We start from the raw sequence: 23,682 nt of genomic DNA on the forward strand, positions 1-23,682 counted from the left end.
ATGCCTGCTTTTGGTGAATGTACCCGGTCCGACATCCTTTGAGTATTTGAGAACTGTAAACGGTACTATACATGACACTTACCGTAGTGCATGCCAAGCTCTGAATTTATTGGAGAATGACCAACACTGGGATAACTGCATCAATGACGCGTGCGAAACGTCAACCCCAAGTCAAATTCGTGCATTGTTTGGCATCATTTTAACAACTTGCTCTCCATCAGCTCCTACAGAGTTATGGGAAAAATATAAGTAAAAAATGTCCGAAGATATACTCCATCGAAAACAGTTAGAGACGTCAGATATGACTTTTGATTTTACATCAGAAATTTATAACTACACTTTAGTTATTATAGAAGATTTGTGCGTACGTATGGCAAACAAACCTCTTCAGGATTTGGGAATGCCTTCACCTAACCGTATCGCTGCTGTTTCGACATGTGTAGAATTGGATCGTGAACAAAGTTACAGTACGAATGATCTATTGTCGTATGTACAAAATAACATTTCCAAGTTAACGTCGGAACAAAAAGACATTTATGATACGATAATGCATTGTGTCGATAACAACGTTGGAGAAATTTTCTTTTTGGATGCGCCAGGAGGTACTGGTAAAACATTTGTGATAAAACTGATTCTGGCATCAATTCGATCAAAAAATGATATAGGGTTGGCAATTGCGTCGTCCGGAATAGCCGCAACATTGCTGCCTGGTGGAAGAACTGCTCATTCCGCTTTGAAATTGCCTCTGAATTTGCATTCTACAGAAACTCCCACGTGCAATATTTCCAAATATTGTATTTTGTATTTTTTCAAGTATTGCAGCAATGCAAACTTATTATTTGGGATGAGTGCACAATGGCACACAAAAAATCGCTCGAGGCTCTGGATCAATGCTTGAAAGATTTGAGAGGGAAGTCGAAACCCTTTGGCAGCACATTAATATTGCTTGCGGGAGATTTCAGGCAAACATTACCTATAATACCTAGATCAACTCCTGCAGACGAAATGAATGCTTGCCTGAAAAATTCTAATTTATGGGCACACGTAAAAATATTAAAATTAACTACAAATATGCGTGTCCGATTGCAAAACGATGACTCTGGTCAAACATTTTCAGATCAATTGCTGGCAATTGGAAACGGAAAGCTCCCAGTAGACTCAATTTCAGGACGTATACAACTACCTGCTGATTTCTGTAATTTAGTGACGTCCAAAAATGAATTGATTGAAAAAGTATTTCCGAATATTCTAAAAAATTATAAAAATAATAAATGGCTAAGTGAAAGAGCGATTCTCGCACCCAAAAATATAGACGTCCACGAAATCAACAATATTGTTTTGACCAAGATTCGAGACCAGGCAGTCCTTTACAAGTCAGTCGACACAGTTTTGGAACCAAATGAAGCGGTTAATTATCCATCTGAATTTTTAAATTCCATAGATCTTTCAGGGTTTCCACCACACGTGCTACAACTAAAAATAGGGGTACCAATAATACTTTTAAGAAATATAAACCCACCAAAGCTTTGCAATGGCACTCGACTTGCCGTAAAAAAAACAATGGAAAACCTAATAGAGGCCACAATCTTGACAGGGCCTTTTGAGGGTGAGGCTGTTCTTATTCCTCGCATTCCCATGATTCCAACGGATCTGACTTTTCAATTTAAAAGATTGCAATTCCCAATTCGATTAGCATTTGCAATCACCATTAACAAAGCTCAAGGTCAATCATTAGAAAAATGTGGTATAGATCTTAATACTGATTGTTTTTCCCATGGACAATTGTACGTTGCATGTTCGAGGGTCGGTAAACCTGACAATCTATTTATATGCAGCGACATTTGGACAGCGAAGAATGTTGTATATTCGCAAGTTTTACGCAGTTAATTTGTATTGCATCTATCTATCTATCTATCTATATAAAAACGAGTTGTGTGTATGCATGTTTTTTTTTGTTTGTAAAAAGAGCGTTTGCATATGACGTCATTATTAGTACATACGGCTTTGTATATGCACAGACAATGGGAAAGCCAAGAATGTTGTATATTCGCAATTTTTACGTAGTTTGAAACACATATATAAATCTATCTATATTCACAGGTGGGACACAGGGACACAACTACAATGGCGCGTAACTAATATGGCGCGTAACGACTTACGCGCGCGGGGGGGCTTGGGGGGCGCGAAGCGCCCCACCAACTAGGTGTTGTGGTGGCGCGAAACGCCACCCCAACAGCTAGTATATATATATATATATATATATATATATATATATATATATATATATATATATATATATATATATATATATATATATATATATATATATATATATTTCTTTAATGTGTGTTATCTTATCAGGCTTAAGAACTTATCTGTTAGAAGTTCTATAGTATTGGAAATCTACATTACCACCAAGAATTTATATTGCGGTGCATAGGTAACACAGAAGCTTACAGTGAGTCATCAAACGATTAATTCGATGTTTAACTTTAACACCGAATTGGTTGTTTTAAATGTTGTGGATTTTGATCACTATAAAAAATTATCTAACCTTAAAATTTTCGTCATCCTCCATACCCCCCTCCCGATGTATTGACGTTCATATGCATCAGTACGAAGTTATTAAGCAACAACTTCAAGCAGTGGTAAGGTGTTCCATCGATTGTTAGGAAAAAATAATTTTTAATATCTTTAAATGTCTAAATCTGAATTATCAGTAATAGCTTCTGCAAATTCAATCCTGACTGTATCTTATGCACCCATCAATAGGTTTAGTAACTTGGACATCCACGTTGCCTAATCCATGGGAAGAAGCATAACTGCAAAAAATATCTAAGAGAGGTTTGAAAAAAAAATGTTGGAAAAGTAATGTATTTCTTCCTAAACACAGTAAAATTTTACTTTTAACGAATACTTGTGGCATTCTGAGAGAGGGGAAGCCGTTTTTTTCTTCGAACAAAAGGCAAATGGCAAAAAGCTAAGGTATAACAAGTATATAAGAAAGGTATTAAGGTATTAAAGGTATTAAGGTATTAAAAAAATTAAGGTATATAAGAAAGTCAATTGAAGCAACAAAAATTGTTAAAAGCAAATAAGAAATACATTAATTTGAAAGCAATTCCATTGTTAAAAGCAAATAACAAATACATAAATTTGAGTATTTTTGAAGAAAACGAGCTTTTACAGAGTATTTTGGAAGACATGTGAGAGGTTTCTGAAACAGTGAAGGCTCCAAGTAGATTTTATTTGCATTAAAAAAAAAAAAAAAAATTTAACTGAAAGTAAAGAGCGAAATTAAAACTTAAAACGAACAAAAACTACTCTGTATATAAAAGGGGCTGTTCCCTCCTCAACGCCCCGCTCTTTACGCTAAAGTTTCACTCTTTCTCTCAAGTCCATGTTTTAAAACAGTAAAACTTTAGCGTAAAGAGCGGGGCGTTGAGGAGGGAACAGCCCCTTTCATATACGGAGTCATTTCTGTTCGTTTTAAGTTTTAATTTCGCTCCTTACTGTCAGTTAAAAAAACTTGTTTTTTTTAATTTAATTTGTGGAAGTTTTTGAATTAATGTATGTTTTGATTTTGGCTCTCCGCAGATGAATAACTAAAGCGAAATTTGCACATTTATTTTTTAGGCTAAATGGCTTTCTCATAGTTGTGATCAAATGATTTTGAGGAAAAAAGGAGCGGGAGAAGAGCTCTAGTTGCCATCCAGTTTTTTGTTACTTAAAAAGGCAACTAGAACTTACAATTTTTTACGAACCTTTTTATTAGTAAAAGATATGCGTAACTTGCGAATCAGCTTACGTAACGAACTTCTATGTTCTTGTGTTTTTATTACGCATATGAGGGGGTTCGCCCTCGTCAATACCTCGCTCTTTACACTAAAGCTTAAATTTTGTCCCAATTCCTTTAGAACAACCCCTGAATCATAAAGGCCGTAGAATAAATAGTTGAAATTATTAAAAATAATTAAGCGTAAAGAGAGAGGTAATAGAAGGAGGTGAACCCCTCATATGCGTAATAATTCCTGTTCGTTTAAGTTTTAATGCTGCTCCTTAATTTCAGTTGAAAAAACTTTTTCATATTTAATTTTCAGTTTTTTTAAATAATGCTAGAAAATCCTGCACTCCCTTCATGGAAATTTTCTGCCCGCATGACAAATTCCTCCATGGAACGTTCCATCCACATAACTCCCTCCCTCAACCATCCCCATAAATCAAAAATCCTCCTGAAAACGTCTGTAAACTTCCCAATAACCACTACTAAATGTAAGTATTGGTCAAAGTTTGTAACTTGTAGCCTCTCCTACGGGGACTCTGGAGGAGCAAGCCATCCCCAAAGATAAAGTTATAAGATTTTTCGACTATGCTGAATAAAATGGCTATCTCAGAGTTTTGATCCGGTGGCTTTGGGGAAGAATTAGCGTGGGAGGGGGCCTTGGTGCCCTCCAAATTTTTGGTCACTTAAGAAAGGCACTAGAACTTTTCATTTCCGTTAGAATTAGCCCTCTCGCAACATTCTAGGATCACTGGGTCGATACGATCACCCCTGGGAAAAAAACAAACAGAAAAAACAAACAAACAAATAAACACGCATCCGTGATCTGTATTCTGAAAAAAAAAAATACAAAATTCCACATCTTGTCGATAGGAGTTTGAACCTTCTAGAGTATGATTCTCTAATACACTGTATCTGATGGTGAGATTTTCGTTAAGATTCTATGACTTTTAGGGGGGTCTCCCCCTATTTTCTAAAATAAGGCAAATTTTCTCAGGCTCGTAACTTTTGATGGGTATGATTAAACTTGATGAAATTTATATATTTAAAATCAGCATTAAAATAAAATTCTTTTGATGTTACTATTGGTATCAAAATTCCGTATTTTAGAGTTTTTGTTATTATTGAGTTGGGTCGCTCCTTACTACAGTTCATTACTACGAACTGTTTAAAAGCTTTAAAATAGCAATGTCAAATAGGGGATTACTGTATTCCTAGTCAACTCTAACTAATTAAAAAAATGCACAAAAACATTGAGTTTTGAAAAACCATGTTCAAAAAATAAACTTACCCAAATAAATTAAAGCTTACTTAAAAAAAACTAAAACTTTCAGACTTCAGAATCAGAAATAAAACGTAATTTTAAGGTTTTTTTACTCCATTTTATACTATCACTTATAGCTCCTTTTAAATTTACTAGGTTACACTAAATATTGCAATTATGATGTCCAAGAAACAAGGTCGAATTTTCTTTAAGTAAATCTTTGTATTCATTAAATATTCTCATTTATGCCTTAAGAACTGCATGCGAGCTACTCTTATATTTTGGATGATTTTTATGATATATATCTGGGTGATGATTTACAATATTATTTTGGATAAATAAAAAAAAAAATCAACCATGCACTTACTTTCATTATACATGAATGTGTTTTCCAAAGGGGTCAGTTCTCAGAAATTAGAGGGGAGGGGGGCAAAATGGATTTTATTCCAAAATCCATTGGACTGATTTTTTTTTATGAAAATAACAAAAAAGGCCATTTTTCACTGAAAATACAAAAACGGTGTTTCCAAAATCTATGGGGTATATACTCCTCCACCTCAATTGACGCCACTGGTATTTCCAAATAATTACTTATATAAGCAGAATATAGTCTTCCTTACCTTGTTCATTCTGCTATGGTGTTTTAGCAATATTAAATCAATACTAATTTTTCTTGAATAATAGTTTCTATAAATATAGTAAATATTGAAGGTCAAATTACATAATGACACGGCAAATTTGAATCATGTCTCAACTGTCATGGGCTATCTTAAGCGTGTAGCAAACTTACTTAGCTAAAATCTATAGAACGTTTTTTTTTTAGTTTAGAGTAATCACGTTTTTTTTCAGGAAATGCTGATTTATAATAATAAACTATTGAGATTGGTCTCGATATTAAACCAAAAAAAAAACCTTTAAACAATAAGTAATAATTTGGAAAGTGATTAGCCTCTGTTTTATAAAGTAAATGCAATATCAAAACGATGTAAAAGAAAAGAAACTAAATTAAATCTAAGTTTATGTTTAAGGACAGGTGCAAGCTGATGTTAGCAGATGAGATTTCAATGAGCAATAAAAATCAAGAAGCCGTGAAAAGGAATATTTATTCGAGTTTTAATAATCCATAAATATAAGTTTTATGCATGTTTTTTTTGTATGTTTGTTTGTAAAAAGAGGGTTTGCATATGACGTCACTATAAGTATATAAGGTTTTGTATATGACGTCATTATAAGATGACGTTACAGACCAGGACACCGGGATACAAATGACAACCGGGACACAGGGAATATAAATGACGACCGGAACATTCAAAGACAAATTACAGACCGGGACACCGGGATACAGGGAATATAAATGACGACCGGGACACTCAAAGAGAAATTACAGACAGGGACACAAATGACGACCGGGACACAGGGACACAACTACAACGGGGACCCCGGGGGGTGCAGGGGGGATATATAAATGACGACGGGGACACAGGGAATATTCGATTAGCAATCACCATCAACAAAGCTCAAGGGCAATAATTGAAAAATGCGGTATAGATCTGAATACGGATTGTTTTCCCATGGAAACCTGACAATTTATTACACAGCTACAATGGCACGTAACTCATACGGCGCGTAACGACTTACGTGCGCAAGGGGGCCTGGGGGGCGCGAAGCGCCACACCAATAGCTAGTTAAATAATAAAAATGGCTTACAGACAGAGTAGGCCTAAGTAAAAATTTAAAATTCTGGGAAATAGTGGCAAAACCTTAAATATAGATATCTTTACAGGCGCATGACGAGTCCCTCTGTTAGATGCTGTTCTAGCCTTTTGTTTCTGTAAGTAATTCATATTATTATGCTTGTTCGTTTTTTCTTCAGAGCCAGATTTACAAATAAGAATACTGTCCTAGGTTGTCTGGAGATCAATTTAAGCTTATTGTTTGTTTCTTTAGCAGGCATATCGAAGTCCTTTATGATAGGGGGGCATCTTACCAATGTAAGCAAAGTTATGTCGCTGGTTTACTTGATGCAATTAATCAACGAAGACGGTTGTGTTTTAGTTACATAGTTTATATACCAGATTGAAACCTGCTTCACCAGTGGCAAGATGAAGGCACAAGACGATGGAAAAGGCCAAAAATTTCGGAAGAAATACGAGCCGGACAGCCACACAACTTTAATTCCAGAGTAGGAGGAAACGACTGCATCTGAGAGGTGATTTGAAGTTCTGATGCTCCTTCTTCCTAAGGCTGGTCTTTCCCAATCAGTGGTAATAGACTATCAAAGAGAACTCAATCGAATAGAAATGAAAATATCAAGATACCCCTACGAGCAAAAAAATATACTGTCACACGACAATGTGATGATTTCTTTCATTTTTTTGCTGCAAAACTTCAGTTTTGACCAAATAGGGCCAAATGCCGGGAACTGCAAATTTTGAGAAAGTCAATCGATTTTTCATAATCGGAACCCTTTATTTGAAGTTGTCTAGTTTTCCTTGTTGAAAACCGAAGAGAACTTGTATTTCGCAATGGATATAATGACTGTAGTGTTTCCAAAGGATTTAAGCGAGCTCTATAGGAAGCCTTATCCAGAACTAGTTAGAGGATCTATTGCAGGTGATGCCAACGTAGAGGATCAGGAAAGCTATCAAGGACGAAGAAAATAAGGTAGATGACATAATAGAAGCTGCCAAAGAAGATTCAAAGGTGGCTGTTAGATTAAATTTTAAGTCTCAAGGCCTGGGATCCTTATAGTCAAATTTAAAAGTCAGTGCCACTTTTTGCTACCAATATAATTTGAATCTGACAAAAAAAAGGGCAACCTAATATGTATGTTTTATTCGGCATAAAAGAGTTTCGTTCAGTACTCTAGGTTAAATTTTATTAAATAAACCGGTTGAATTATTTATCTTTGTCCTAAAGTTACTCGGAGGTTGGAAGTGGCTAATTCGCAATTTTTTTTCTTATGCTTGTTGGGGGGTTATCAAATATTCCCATCGCCTTTAAGTACCGTTCATCGCTATGCGAATTTAGAGTTAAATGGAAAGGAAAATGATTGACTCCGCAGGTATATCAGAGATTCTAGATGAAACTAGCGAGATGGTTGAGAAGTTGGGCTCTATGGGAAGACAAATCAGGGGTACTCATCCAAAGGTTTACATGCTATCTCAAAGTACGAATGCTGCAATCACAAAAACTGCTGGGCATTACTCGGAGAGTAAAGAAAGAAGTAGATAATTTACATTCAGAACCGAGAATTGCATAAAACAGAATTAGTCAGGCAGAGGAGAAGACGACGCATTTTGTTCTGTATAATTGCGGACCCCCTAGTCCAGCATACATTCTCTTTAACAGAGGATGTTTAATTTTTTATTCCTAATTTTAGGCCTAAAAAAGTCGGGCATTAAGGGTGAATTAAAATTTTAAGCAGTTAGTGATGTAGTGCCTGTAATAGTGAGACTTTAAAACATGATTTACCACGATTTGATCTTAAAATGTAGCAGTTATCTTAAGGGCGCAAATTTTACTGTAAGTAGAGATTATACCAAACATGATAGATCGTTTTGTGACAGGTTGAAGCCGTTTCTGGTAAAATCAGAAAAAATGATAAATATTCTAAGTCGCAAGGGACTAAATCGGGGATAGTAAATAAACATTTTTCTAATGATTTAGAGCTGGATATTATGATTCATTTACCATAACAACATGCATTAAGGCAGAAGGTACAGTTTTCCCCATTACAAAAGAATATGAACAGTGGAAAACAGTAAAAATAATATCCAGACAGATGAACAGAGTGTGAATACAGGGAAGAAGGCAATAGTGGAAGCAGGAAATCGCTCAGGATCTATAAATTAAAATATGGCTTCCAAGCGCAGTAACGAGGACTTGGACACACTTAGCCCCAGCAATATACATGTGAGCAAAGCTATTCGAGAAGGCGGAAGTGTTTACAATAGTCCAAAAAGTAAAGATACTAGTTCAGTTTTATTTAGAATGCTGAGATGCGATCATGGAGGGATTGGAAATGATGGTCATGGTAAATTAGTGAAAGTGAAAATATTGCACTGGACTATACGAGGTTTTTGCCCAATGAGTGTCAGAGTTAATAACATTAAAGGTTTGGGATCTAGTATCCTTAGTAGAGACATTGTTAAATAATGGTATTTCAATTTCAGAATATCGGTAATACAGTAGCCACAGGAAAAAGTTTTGTAATGGTAGGGATTATGGAGGGGTAGCAATATTTTTACGTGAGAAATGGGTTGAGAAGAAGTGCACTGTTCTTCATAACAGCAAATCGAACACAGTGTTTCTCTGAATGAATTTAATATTATGTTTTGTTCAGTGTATAACCCTCATCAATCCCTATTTCCACTGACCTGGGTTCGACGATCCCTTAATAAAAATACCATGTTTCCACCTAGAACCTTGTCTATTTGTTCCTGTAGCTGAAAGTAAAAATTTATGAGTAATTTCTATCTACTTTCATTTAGCACAAATGAGGCTCTGGCCTGTTGAAAGTTTAGGCGGTTTTAGTATTATTTATATAAAAAAATATGTAAATATGATTAGTAGTTTTTAAGTAAGCCAGCAAAAACCTCTTTACGACAAGCCTGCTAGTCTTGATGGAAAACAAAAGAAAAATTGTGCTACCATTTTGTAATTTATAAATTTGCGTCACCAATTACTTCTATCTTTTCCATCACCCCATCATGAGTTTTTAAATTACTTTTAAATCTTCTTTTGAGACAACAGGGAAACTTTTACGTAAAATATCCCAAGGAAGATCGTTCCAAATTAATGTGCAACATGGAAAAAGGCTGCTTGGTACTTGTGCATTATTCAGAACACACTCAATAAGTGAAGTTAAGTTCTGTCGTAAAACGAACTACGATTCAGGTACATTTTGGTGTCAAACGTTTACTTAAGACCAAACTCAATAATTGAACAGCCAAATTACCGGGGAAATATTTCAATTTTACTTTTTTGAGTCAGAATAGTTTCAAAAGCCTTTAGTTTTCTCCTTAATCTTTCGCCGCTTAACTCCCCCAACACCGTTTCTACGAAAGAGGTCTTTGTCTTTCTCATTTCGTTTCATACTTCGATTATATGTACGGTATGATTGTATATTTTCAAAAGGGTTAGGAACACGATTGACATAAGTGCAATTCTTGCATTCGACACATAAAAAAGGTTGATGGTACGAAAATTTAGTAGAAGAAAATGATGGACAGGAGAACATGGATTCCATGCTTGTATTGAGACTATTAGTTGGTTCAGATGATTTAGAGACTCGGTTGTTATCTAATAATAAAACAGGATGCTGAGGATCAATATAAGGCTGTTTGGTAGCCATCTGGACCATGCCTATACCAGGAAACTTATGACCAGTTATAATAGGCAGAGTGTTTTGATAACTATATGGATTTATATTAGTCCATAAATTATTGGGCATTTTGCTGCAGGTACCGTTGTATATTTGTGTATTTGTAGGCAGATGATTGACATATGAAGGTTTTCGCAGTTCTCTAGCATCTTTGATGACATCATGATGAATCACCATGGGTCGATAATTCATTGCAGAAAAGTCAAGATTTGTTTTTGAATCCTTAGAGTTTTGGTCACAAAAGCTATTCTCTACAGATTGCACTATCTCACGATGTGCCTGCTGGTCAGCATTATTACTTGAAGTGTTCATCTCTTTCCCACACTTTACTCTTTCTTCATAATTTTTATTTATACTTTCAGCTAATCGAGTTTTATCAGTATTAACGGAGTGATTATTATCAGGCTGAACATTCTCCTCTCCATCTTGACTATTTTTTGGGATAGTTTCAGTTTTTATCTCAAGAATGGTGGTTGCAAAATTGTCGAGCAATTTTGCTGCAGTGCTAGTCCAGTGAGTTTTTTCATTTTCAGAAGAACAATCAATTTGTACGTCACCGTTGACAAACTCTGTGAAACTGGAAGTGCTTGGGTTGGTTTTTTGATAGTTTCCACCTTCTCTCAGGATATTGTTACAGTCATAAAACATATTCGTTTCTTCGTCAAAGTAAAAATCGGACAATTTCGTTAAACCTTCCATTTCGATGTCAATATCGAACACCTGGTTCTCATTAAATTGGTTTGCACCTTTGTTAGACTGAAGATTTTTTACACTGACAGACGAAAATTTTAGCATGACCAACCGTTATCCTTTTTTGCCAAAAGGAACCATTTTTAGCTTCAAATTGTTTCGCATTTATAAATTTTTGTGTTATTGCACGGAAGTAATGAAATCTCATTATCTTCTTGCACTTTTCTCTTAATTTTCTACGTCATTTTTAGGTTGTTTCCTCAAGCTTGTCGAGTTTTTGACTCGCACTCAAGTTTTTCCACCTAGTAAAGAACGAACTACGGGGCTATAAAAACCAGAAGTTTGAAAACACCTTAAACAAGTACCTGTTAAATGGAAAAGAATCGCCAATTTGAAGATGATTCAGGAGCTTTAACTGTTATTTCAGTTAGTCCTGATAATAAGGATTTACTGCTAAAACGATATTGTGGGAATTTTGAATGAAAGACTGAAATTCCTCAAAGTGTCAGATTGGCTACGGATATTGAGTTCAAACTTTCAGGGAAAGTTGAGACGCATATGTGACCAAAACAAAAGACATTTTGATTGCACATGTTGTCAAAATTACGTGTCTGTTACAGTCAGACCTAAATGAAAAGCGCACCACAGGAATTATCTAGTTAAAAACTCCATCTAGAAGAACCTAATTTAAAGTCCCTCGCCTTAAACGATTTTTTTGCATTACTTTTCTTATACTTGTAGTTATTGCTTGGTATTTAAATTTGATTGTAGTTATCAGTGGTGGTTATCAGTTGATTGTAGTTATCAGTTATCATTCCTGAAGTCAATTTACGACAGTATTCCCTATTCTTTAGTAATTCTTTGATGAAAAACAAGGTAACTTAATTTTTTGCATGGGAAGAAATTGTGCCTTCTCTTTTCTTCTGTTTCCCCAGGGATGATTGTACCAAACCAATGGTCGTAGAATATTGTGAAACGGCTCATTTGGAAATAAATCGCATTATTTAGCGCCTGTTTTAATTAATATTTATTCCTGGGTTTTATGTGTTTGTTCTTCTTTTCCTACTTTCAATAGGCTATAACAATGGTATGATTTACTACCATCTGTTGACTTGTCTTAAATCACATTCGATAGTTCATTTAGGTTATTTATTAACATTGGTAATCACTGAAGCATTTATTTCATCCTTTACTAGGCTGCAGCTACCACGATTATCAGCGGACAATTTATGGTAAAAAAACAGAACACAGATCTCCGTTTCTTGTCCCTTCAGCGAGGAAGTGCAATAGGGCGTTGAAGATCAACCATCCTGCGATTTTGCACACCCTTCCTGTTTATCTTCTCCAGATTTCTCCAGGTGCCCATTTAGAGCTGGGTCCACTCTGCCAGTGCTTGCAAAGTCACACCACTGATCCCCGTCCCGAACCAAATAATTGGATACATTAGGATTCGAACTCTCGCCTTATCAGATAAAGGATACTAAATCCAGCGCACCAATCCACTCGGCTAGGACAGTTTTTAAATAAAGACGAAATTCTCTACAGTATTCATGTCATACTATAGAGTGTAGAGTTTGATGCACCTACTTTAGAGCTGATTTTCAAGTTAGAGGACTATACCTTCTGATTAAGATTATTCCTTTGTTTTGTTCCTGCCACTTCAGGGTTTTCTCGCTTCTAATCATTTTTGTTCTGTCAGTTTTGCGTTTAGTATAGTGCTAGGTTTTCACTATTTGAAAATAGAGGGAATATCCCGAGCCAGTTTGTTTGAAATAGTTTTCCAAAAACATGTCGTATAAAGCGCGAATCAGTCATTTTGTTAGATTTAAGTTTCAACTTCACTTTTTAATTTCATCATAATCTTTTTTTTAATGAATTATAGATAAGTGACAGTTCAAGAAAATGTAAGAGAGACGAGGGGGGAGGGGCAAAACTGATTTTCAAAAATCTAGAGGGAGGGGGAGGGGTCAAATGTTGTTCATTTTTTTCGAGTTTGTTCAATGAAGATATTAAAAAATATCTTCATAGTCTAGGAGCGAGGTAATTGTCGCATCCTCAATAGACCCCCCTGGTCTTGGGTGAGTAAGCAAGCAACAAAGTGCCAAATTCAGTTCTTTTCTTCTATTCGTATCTCGTGATTTTTTTTTGTATGTCTTCTTATATCGATTCTAACTGACTGACCTTCTTGAGTTAATGCATATTTTTACACTTTTTGTACTTATTGGTATTGTTTATCTGGTCAGTTCCTGACGTCAATTTACGGCAGCTTTTACTCTTCTTCAGTTATTTTTTCGACGAGAAATACAGACTCGGCATTCGTCGCTGGTAGTAGAAGTTTTAAAATAAGAATGTATCATAACCTACACTTCATAAAGGCAAGAATTTATGGCCATAAATTCTTGCGGCAAAGGTGACAAGCTTGAACCTACAAAATACAAAATTTTACATTTTCTCCAAGAAGGATTTGTACAGATGCTTCTTGACTTTTTTCCCAGGAATGATCATGTCAAATCCCTGGTTCTGAAAATTCAGCAAAGGGTTTATTCAGCCGTAAATTTTCCAGTTCAAGCAGTAAGAGAGACCATGCTACAGCACAGTACAGATTTATACCATTTTTTCTGATGCACAAACATTATTTTGGTCCAAATACAACCGAGCAGCAATTCTGAATTATCTTATTTTTAGATATATCGGAGAGTTAATTTTACAGTCTCCCAGATTCAGGTGAAATACTACTGAGGGATGGTGCAATTATCCCTTAAAATAGAGGCTATGCAGCCTACACAAAACCCAATATTATTACTGATTGCTTGTTCGGTACACTACGGATGACTTTACAGTATTGGGTGGATACCCACCGGATACTGGGAGGGGATAATTGGTTATTTAATGGAAAGGGGAGTTAGCCGACGTCAAAAAACTACTTTAATTGTCTAAATATTAAAACTTCTTAAAAAAGGTAATTTTGATAAATAGATATTCAACAGCCCTCATCTCAGAAAACAAGTAGAAGGGATCATAGGATTTACCTCCCTTCCCCAAAAGTAAAATAGCATCTTATGCATCGTTTTAGTATGTGCCTTATCAACCTGTCTCTGTAAATTAAGCTGTCACACTCTATTGAATAACCGTTTAAGGGATACTATTAATTAGAGTTAGTTATTTAATTCTATTGATTATTTTTTATGGGTTTTAAGTGTTATCTACCCATTGTGTGCTTTGGTTTCAGCAACAATATTTTTAATTAAAACATTCGAAAAAGTATGCATAAATTATTAATATGAATTTTTAACTTACTCTTTAAGCATTGTTTGATTAAGAACATCAAGAAAATCTGAGCATTTCTTGGCAGCATTGTGGTAAAAACCTTACATTAATTAAAACTTGTTGGGGATACCAATCGGATGGGAAAAATTGACACCTAGAGTTTGAAAATTACCTTCCCCTTTGTATCTCTCTTTAAGAAAAAAAAAAAAAAAATCTTGAAAAATTACACAAAAGTTTCTTTTGTGTAAATCATTTGTTTTAGGTATGGGAGGCATCATTTCCGGAGGAGAGGGGGTATTTAATATTTAGTTATTTCTAAAATTCTCCTCGCCAAGCCAAGATGGGTCTCCTAGTGGTACTTAATAAAATTAATAATAATAGATACAGAGTATGGGTTGGTACCGCTTTTTTGTGAGTTTAAAATCCTAAATTGTGAGAAAAATATCCATATATTGTGCTGATTCACTTTAGCCTATTCGCAGCAGACATTTCGTACAGCACGCTGATGCAGAAATAAGTGTCACACAAGCAGCGATGGCGTTCCGTAAAATACGACTAATAACAGTAATAACCGTCAGCACATTTATATCAATTCTTTTTTTGGAGCTGGTTAAAAGAATTATTTAGAAAAGTAAAAGTAGCGAGAAGTTAGCATGCTAACGTACATGAAGTAGCTCTACATTTACCTGCATCTACATGTGAATCCAAAACGCAAGGAATAGGACGTTATCTGCGCTCACTGGAAGTTTCAATTGTAAACAAGAGAATTCCGAGCTATATTGGAGTTTTAATTTAAATACTGGAAGTAAAATATTAAAAAAATTAATGATTTCTGGAGCCGGTCCCTCGTCCCGACTAACTTTTATGACTAAACTACAAGCGATTTGACATATCTAGCTGCAATTCGAATATTATTATAAAAAACCGTTAAGTCTTATTTCTTTTTCGATGATTTCTTTTCATGTTTTTCAATGAAAAACTTCCTTGTTTTCAATGATTTCTTGTTTTTCATTGATTTATTTCTGTCATATTTGTAGATTTAGATGGTATATTCATATCCATTTTCAAAAGTTTCAAAACAAGAAAATCTTAATTGAACTGAAAAATGTTAGGAAGAAAAAAAAAATTTACCTATCAGGGGAAATGATTTGACCTGAGCCAGCGTGGCGAAAAAGAATCTCTAGTACGTTTTCGTAATTGTGCGATTAACTATTGCCTGTTACAATTTTGTCATTAACAATTTCTCCTATTTACTTGATGATAAGGTTTTGAAGCCTGTATACTTGTAAAAATGTTAATGTGGAGCATATTAGGAAGTGTAATAGACCCCTGTTTCAGTTTTTTATATTAAAAACAAGGATGAATTAATTGGAAAAAAATTATCTGCTCAAAGTAAAGAACGAAGTTGAAACTTTAAAGAAGCAACACTTGATGATTTGTTCTTCAAATTATTGGGGAGGGGCAAATTTCCCTTTGATCCCCCTCTCAACGACGCCACTGCACTTACGTAAACTCATTTAGGGTTGCGCTTTTCGAATCATTTTAGATTTCCAAAAATCCTTATTATTAACTCAGACAAGCTATAATTTTGATAAGCTATCCGAACTTCAGGTATTATCAGAATCAAACCAAATTGATTTTTTAGTACCTTATTTATCTAATAAACAAATACAAAGTAGAAATAATAGGGAAAATCTTTTCAAGACAGTGAAAATCAGTTCTGTGAATATTTCGGCTGCATGTCCAAAGGCTGTCTTCAGCACAATACGATAAGGAGAGAGAAAATATGTATATATAAATAAAATTACATTAAATTGTGAGAATTAAAACTAATAATGCTAAAACTGCAAGGTTGGCTCTGAGAAATTGCATTTAATCACTTTGTTCTCTTTAGTTTGAATAAATTTATATTCTCACTTCATTCTTTTTGTCAGTCCTAGTTGAACTTTGTTGAAGTAAGGATGCCAGGGCTGTTTTAAAAGAAAAGTTTGTAAAAAACATTATTAGTTTTAATTCTCACAATTTAATGTAAGTTTACTTATATATACATATTTTCTCTCTCCTTATCGTACTGTGCTGAAGACGGCCCTTGACATAGGGCCAAAATATTCACAGAACTGATTTCCACTGTCGTGAAAAGATTTCCCCTATTGTTTCTACTTTGTATTTGTTTGTTATGGAAAGGCAGTGTGGTCTTCGTCACTATTTTCTTATTTATCTAAATACGATGAAATACTTTGGCTTAGTATCAGGCCAAAATCACTCCCCCTTCCTTTTAATGCAGTTGCAAATGCTCTTTTTTGGTATTTGCCAAACTAAAATTGTGCCAAAAAATCTAGATAACAAATATGGATATTTTTCACAGCCCCCCTTATCTTTGCCCCCTTTGGAAGGTAGTTACCATCTTTCTCTTCTTTTATCTCCCTTTTCCAACTTTAAGTATTATTTTTAATTAACCTATGGCTCTTACCACCCTCTTGACAATTCTGGCCTTTTTGCTTTCGGTACATGGCTGAATACCAAAAAGTGGTCCGATATTTTCAATTTACAAAATTTTGATGCAAAAATCGTTGCTTTCCATAAAAAGCTAAGTAATAAATACTTAGCTTATTTCCCAGAAAAAAAATTCAAAAGTGCTCCAGTAATCAGCTCTTCATCAATCAATATACCAAAATACTAATTAGGAATAAAATAAAGCTTTTCGGAAATGGGAAACTGGAGAAAGCCTAAACACGAAGAAAAATACAAAAGAAACAAATTCGTAAGTCTGTCCTATTTTATTACAAAAATAAGGTATAAGAATTGGCTATTAACAAACCCAAAAAATGGTTTCCTGATCTTAAAAAGCTGTGTGGTATGATACCCTATCAGCTTAATTTCGACCTACCTGAATTACCTGAAGCTGCTGGAAATAACTTTAACAGGCTCCTCGCATCCATTGTTAAAACTTCCGGCATTATCGGAGCTGATTCGATTACCGATCGATTACCGGCTGATTCAATTCCCCCACCCCTTTTCCCTTTTATTTCCCTTTTGAAAATTGAAAAGGGATCAGAAAACCAAGAGAAACTAAGAGAAGTGTCTGCCCATTGGATACTCTATTTCCCCTTATCAGTTCCTTCTGTGATAGTCTTTCAAAGCTCTTTTCTCTCCTTTCCAATGAAATTACCGAGTCCGGGCAATTAAAAAAAAATATGGAAATAGGGTTTCACAACCACATTAAAAAGAAACACGGAAGGTCTGGTTGTGAAGGTGTTCGTTCCATTTCCTTCACTCCTATTCTCTCAAAACTAAATGAATGATTCGTTACTGCTTGGCTTAAGATTGAAATTTTTCCTCTTTCATACCTCTGGCAATTCAGGAGCCCCAACCCATTTCGACTTCTTATTACACTGTTTATCTTATTGACTCCATTGAAAAAATTCTGGGAAAACCCTAACATCTGGCTTAATTTAATTCCAACTGATGTCCAAAAATCATTTGACCTTGTTAATCACAATGTTTTGTTCAGAAACTTGTTCGCTGAATTCAATACTGAATTTTTCCTGGTGAAAATGATTGCTTCTTTCTTATCAAATAGATTACAGGTATCCAAGTACTGGAACTGTTTTTCCAATACCCTCCCTGTTCACAACAGAGTACCCCAAGGTGCTCTCCCTGGTCTCCTTCTTTTTCAGTCATGATCAACAGTCTTGCTAAGGAATTTCCTGACAGATGGAAATTCGTTGTGACCTTACGGTCGTTGAAACCTGCTTTAAAAATTTAATGAGCAACCCTATGTGTATCCTCAGTGACATTGCAAATGCTTTGCAATTTGACAAAAAAATGAACTCCCCTAAATCCACGATAATGCCATTCCTCAAATCTCACACTACCTTTTCTCAATCTTATCCCTCCTGAAACTTTTGCGGGCTCCTTGAAATTACCTCGAGTCACAATCTCTTCTAATTTAAAATGGGATATCCTTGATCATAATATTATTCAGAAATCTAATGCAACTATCCCCTTCTCTAAGATCTTGAATAAATTTTTCGTCTTTGCTTCCCATTCCTTAAGGATTTATACCTCCTTTGTCTGCCCGCACCTTGAATATGCTCGTCCTGTCTGGCACCTTGGCATTTTGTGGAAAGACCGGATAAAAGTGAATCCATCGAAAAAATAGCCTTGCAAATAATTTTCATAAGAGTATAAAGTTCCATTCTCTTTTCTTCTAAAAAAAAACTAAGTTAAAAACACTTCAATGCAAGAGAGTTAAGTTGTGTGTCCGTTTTTCAAAAAATTCAATAAAATCCCCAAAAGAAAAGTTTTCCCACTATAGCACTCTCACCCAGACACCGCGCGACCCGGGCTGGCTCTTTACTTGCTCCTATCTTGCCCCCATCCACTGCTTAGCCAAGATAAGAAAAAGCTTTTGTACTTTATATTAAAGACTAAATAAACAAAAAACCTAATTAATTTACTCCTTTTTATTTGTGCACGTTCGCTTTTATCCCCTTTTATGCTTTTATTGACCTTTTTAATTCACTAGTTTTAGTTGTTTTGATGTTGGTGTTTTACACAGCAATGGTACGTAAATGTGTGTAATGCAGATGATACCGTGAATGTTGGAAATCTATTTACAATATCCAAAATTCGTTTACAATAAGTGCACTAGCTCTCTTCCCACACCCTTTTTTCCCCAAAGTCATCTGACCAAAATTTCAAGATTGCCATTTAATTCAGTATTATTGAGAGGTCCAATAAATACACCTTTTGGGATTACATGAACCACAGAACCCCTTGGAAATAAACTAAGTTATGACTAAGATTGTTTACATGGAGTATTTGATATTAGGAATTTTATACACATTTATGAGGTGGAGGAACATTTTCCACGGGGAAAATTTTGCGAGAGGAGGGGATTTTCTGGGTGGTGAATTTTCCAACTGTATTTTTACACGGGGGAAACTTGTCAGAATTCCTGTACAAAATTATTTTTATTTGGGTTACTTTTTCTTAGGCAAATCAATCTTACACTTGCAGATGTTTTGACAGCATTGTGTCTGAGAAAATTATCATAAAGGTTGGAATTGTCAAGGGGATTTTTCCGTGAGGAAATGGTATTTAAAAAATCTTACAATCCCATAAAAATGTTGCTATAATTTCCAACTGTAAAAAAAAAAAAAAAAACAAAAAAAAAAACTACTAAGCCTATTCAACTTTAAAGCACAATAAGGAAATGAAAATTGCAATAAAGTAGCAAAGAACACAACTCAATAACTCCAATCAAATTTTAATTGCTTCCTTATAACAACTCCAATCAAATAGTTCTGCAAAAAGTGGAATTTGTATTTTTTGCCGGAAGAAATATCATGGATGCGTATTTAATTTTTTTTTTCAGGGGTGATCGTATCGACCAAGTGGTTCTAGAATATTCCGATAAAGCTCTTTTAAACGGAAATTAAAATTTCTAGTGCCCTTTTCAAGTGACAAAAATTGGAGGGTAACTAGGACCCCTCTAAGGCTCTTTTTTCTCATTGTCACCGAATCAAAATTTTGAGATAGCCATTTTGTCCAGTATAGTTGAAAAATCTAATAACAATGTCTTTGAGGACGACTTAATCCCCCAAAGTCTCCGGGGGAAGGGCTGTGAGTAATGAACTTTGCCCATTGTTTATATGTAGCATTGGTTTGGGAAGTGTACTGACGTTTTCGGGGGGATTTTTTCTGGTTAGGGGGGTCGAGGAGACATGGTTATATGGGAGTAGCTTTCCATGGATGAACTTTTCTTGGGGAAAGAGAATTTTCCATGAAGAGGGCGCTAAATTTTCCAGCATTATTTAAGCGTTTTTTAGTACTTTCAAAAAAGCTATTTATTATAATTAAACGGCCTTTGTGATTCAGAGGTCATTCTTAAAGAACTGGAACAAAATTTGAACTTTAGCGAAAAGGGCGAGGTATTGACAAGGGGGATAGCCCCCTCATACACGTAATAATTTCTGTTCGTTCTAAGTTTCCATGTTGATCCTTACTTTAAGTTGAAAAATTTGGTTTTTTATTTAATTCCTCCTGAACGTCAAAAATAATAATAATTAATGACAAAGAAAGAGACACATGTTTTTACGACAAGTTCGACGAGGTACTGACAAATAAATGACATAGTTCAGTATGTTATAGTTATGGTTATGACTGTCAGACGGCTAACTATGTTATATGTAAAAACCTGGGTACTTGTTAATTAAACAAACACAGTCACAAAGTTTGCTGATTGTAAGATTTGAGAAAACCGGTGTCATAGCCACAAAGTCAAATGGCAGGTGACAGAATGCATTGGACTTGTATAATTCGGGCACATTAAGTATAATTCGGGCACATTTGCACATTAAGAGGGTGGGACGGAGGTTAGTTTAAGTTGGGTAAAATCCTAGTTTAGCTATTTTTTGCTATTTTGGAAAGGGGTTATGTTAGGAAAATGAAACTTTCAGGGATGGGTCTACAGACTAAAGTATGTCCCGGGAAGGTATTTTAAAGTACCCATTGCTACCCCTTCCCCTTCTAGAAGGCCATGGCCTTTGATGACCTTTACAAATCTTTGTGTTTTAAATGTGAAACCTTGCAAAATAGATCTTCTGCTTAAAGGAAGCACAGCGAAACTGTTTTCAGCTTCACAGCTTTGCTCAATCCGAATTTATGAGGTTTCAAAGATCCTCAAATACATTTCTTAATTAAAAAAAGAACAACATTGATATGGCTTAAAATTCTGCTCAAACAACAGCGATTGCATTTTCAGAACTAAAACCAGAGGAAAAGAAACTGATAACTGAAAATAAAGGTAAAATGTTGTTTTGTCAAAATTTCAATAGGAACCTATCAAGCAGACAAATTTCCAAGACTTAGAAATGAGAAGAGAGTTAACATGGATGCTTGGCAATACCTTCCGGAGTATGCTTTTGGCCCTGGATTCATTACTGAAAGTTTCATTTTCCTAACGTAACCCCTTTCCAAGATCGCGAACAGTAGCTAAACTAGAATTTTACCTGAAGTCAGGTTAGGGATGCCGTACAAATACTTTACCCCACCCCCCGCTAGTATGCGAATATATAGCCCAAATTATGTAAATTAAAGACTACATGAAAATCATATTTCAATGGGATTACCCTAACTTCGCCTCTTGGGTGCTTCGTTGAAAAAGTACAAAAACCAGTTCTAAAGTTAGCTAAAGAATAATCTTACTCTATAAAAGAAGCTGGAATTCATGTACAATAATAATCCTGACTTATTCCTTTTTCAAGTTCATCTTAGTTCATGCTAAGGAAAAATGCTGAAATACACATATGGAGTGTTACAAAAGAAAACGTTTTATTAACGTTTTCAATGGTTTTACTCGTGTACTGTGAAGAATTGCCATTAGTCATCACAGAAGTTCCTTATCGTAAGAATTCAGTCTATAAATTAATTTGTTAATCATGTTTTACTAATCACAGGGTTGTATTCTTAGAAAAACAATAAAAAACGGGAGGAGGAGTCAACCCTTTTTGTATACGGAATAATTTTTTTTTGTTTTAAGTTTTAATGTTGCTCCTTACTTGCAGTTAAACAAACTTGTTTTTTTTTAATTTAATTTCTGAATGATTTTGAATTAATGAATGTTTTGATTTTGGCTCACCGCCCATGAATAATTAAAACAAAATTTGCATAGTATTATTTTTTTGGCTAAATGGCTTTCTTATAGTTTTGATCGGACGATTTTGAAAAAAAGGGGATGGACTATTTAAAAATGCAACTAGATTTTGTTTTTTACGAACGTTTTTGTTAGTAATAAACATACGTACCTTACGAATTATCTTACGTAACGAACTTCTATATTTGTGTATTTTTATTACGTATATGAGGGGGTTCACTCCCTCGTTCTTTACAGAGCCTGAATTTTGTCCCAAATCTTTAAGAAATGACCCCTAAATCACAAAGGCCTTAGAATAAATAGTTGAAATTACTAAAAACGCTTTAGCGTAATGAACAAGGTATTGTTGAGGAGACGAACCCCCTTATATACGTAATATTTTATGTTCGTTTTAAGTCTTAATGCTCCTTATTAATTTCAGTAGAAAAAAAATTATTTATTTTCTCAGTGTTTTTTTTTAAATAATGCTAGAAAATCCTCTGCCCCCTTCATAAAAATTCTCTTCCCTCATGAAAAATTCCTCTATGGAAAGATCCTCCCATGTAAACTCTTCCCCATGACCTATTCCCACCCCAACGCAAAAAAGTCCTCCTGAAAACGTCTGTACACTTCATAATTAACGATTACTATATGCAAACAATGGTCAACGTTTGTAACTTGCAGCCCCTACACCGGGGACTTGGGGGAATTAAGTCATCCCTAAAGACATGGTTATTAGGCTTTTGACTAAGTTGAACAGTGACTATGAATGAACTGAACTGAAGTGACTGTTGAACTGAGTGACTATCTAAAAATTTTATCCGGTGACTTTGGGGGGAAATGTGTGTGGGAGGTGGCCTAGGTGCCCTCCAATTCTTTTGGTCACTAAAAATACCACTAGAAAACTCAATTTCCGTTAGAATGAGCCCTCTCGTGACATTCTAGGACAACTGGATCGATACGATCACCCCTGGGAAAAAAAAACACAACAAAAAAGCAAATGAACACGCATCTGTGATTTGTTTCTTGGCAAAACATAGACAATTCCACATTTTTGTAGATAGGAGCTTGAAACTTCTACATTACGGTTCTCTGATACGCTGAATCTGATGGTAGGACTTTCCTTAAGATTTTATGACTTTTAAGGGATATTTCCTCCTATACTCAAAAATAAGACAAATTTTCTCAGGCTTGTAACTTTTGATGGGTAATACTAAACTTGATGAAACTTACATATTTAAAATCAGCATTAAAATGCAATTCTTTTGATGTAACTATTGGTATCAAAACTTCGAAATTTAGAGTTTGGTTGCTATTGAGCGGGATCGCTCCTTGCTACAGTTCTTTGCCACAAGCTGTTTGATATTAGGGTTGCCATCCTTGGTGATTTATCATTATTTTTAGTATTTTTTATTGCCTAAACTAAATAAATCACTAAATCAGCACACAAATCGCTATAGCCTATTATTGAAAAAAAATCCCACAAAATTAGCCAAAAACCACTAAAATCTAGTGGTTTGTTTTTTTCTTTTTGGGTTGCAACTCTGAGTAATATCCTACGATGATTATTAGATTTTTTATGTACAGGAGTCGTTTTATGTAAAATGTCATGACCCTAATCCTTTGGTGTAGCCCCTGCTTTTCCCTTTTCTGCT

General features: G+C 35.0%; 1 protein-coding gene across 2 annotated transcripts in view; it reads right to left on the reverse strand.

The window, feature by feature from the left end:
- LOC136034137 (uncharacterized histidine-rich protein DDB_G0274557-like) overlaps positions 1 to 21,737 on the reverse strand; it is a 48,438-nt gene extending 26,701 nt beyond the window's left edge. The window contains exon 1 of one of the 2 annotated variants that reach the window (XM_065715313.1): positions 21,601 to 21,737. In XM_065715313.1, coding sequence (XP_065571385.1) covers positions 21,601 to 21,624 — 24 coding nt within the window. In that variant the 5' untranslated portion in view covers positions 21,625 to 21,737. Of the gene's footprint in view, positions 1 to 5,665; positions 5,707 to 21,600 lie in introns of those variants that run through there. The other variant, XM_065715323.1, reaches the window with a different exon arrangement.
- Between the last annotated feature and the right edge of the window lie 1,945 nt (positions 21,738 to 23,682).

The sequence above is a fragment of the Artemia franciscana genome, chromosome 2 (genome assembly GCF_032884065.1).
Source record: "Artemia franciscana chromosome 2, ASM3288406v1, whole genome shotgun sequence".
NCBI lineage: Eukaryota > Metazoa > Arthropoda > Branchiopoda > Anostraca > Artemiidae > Artemia > Artemia franciscana.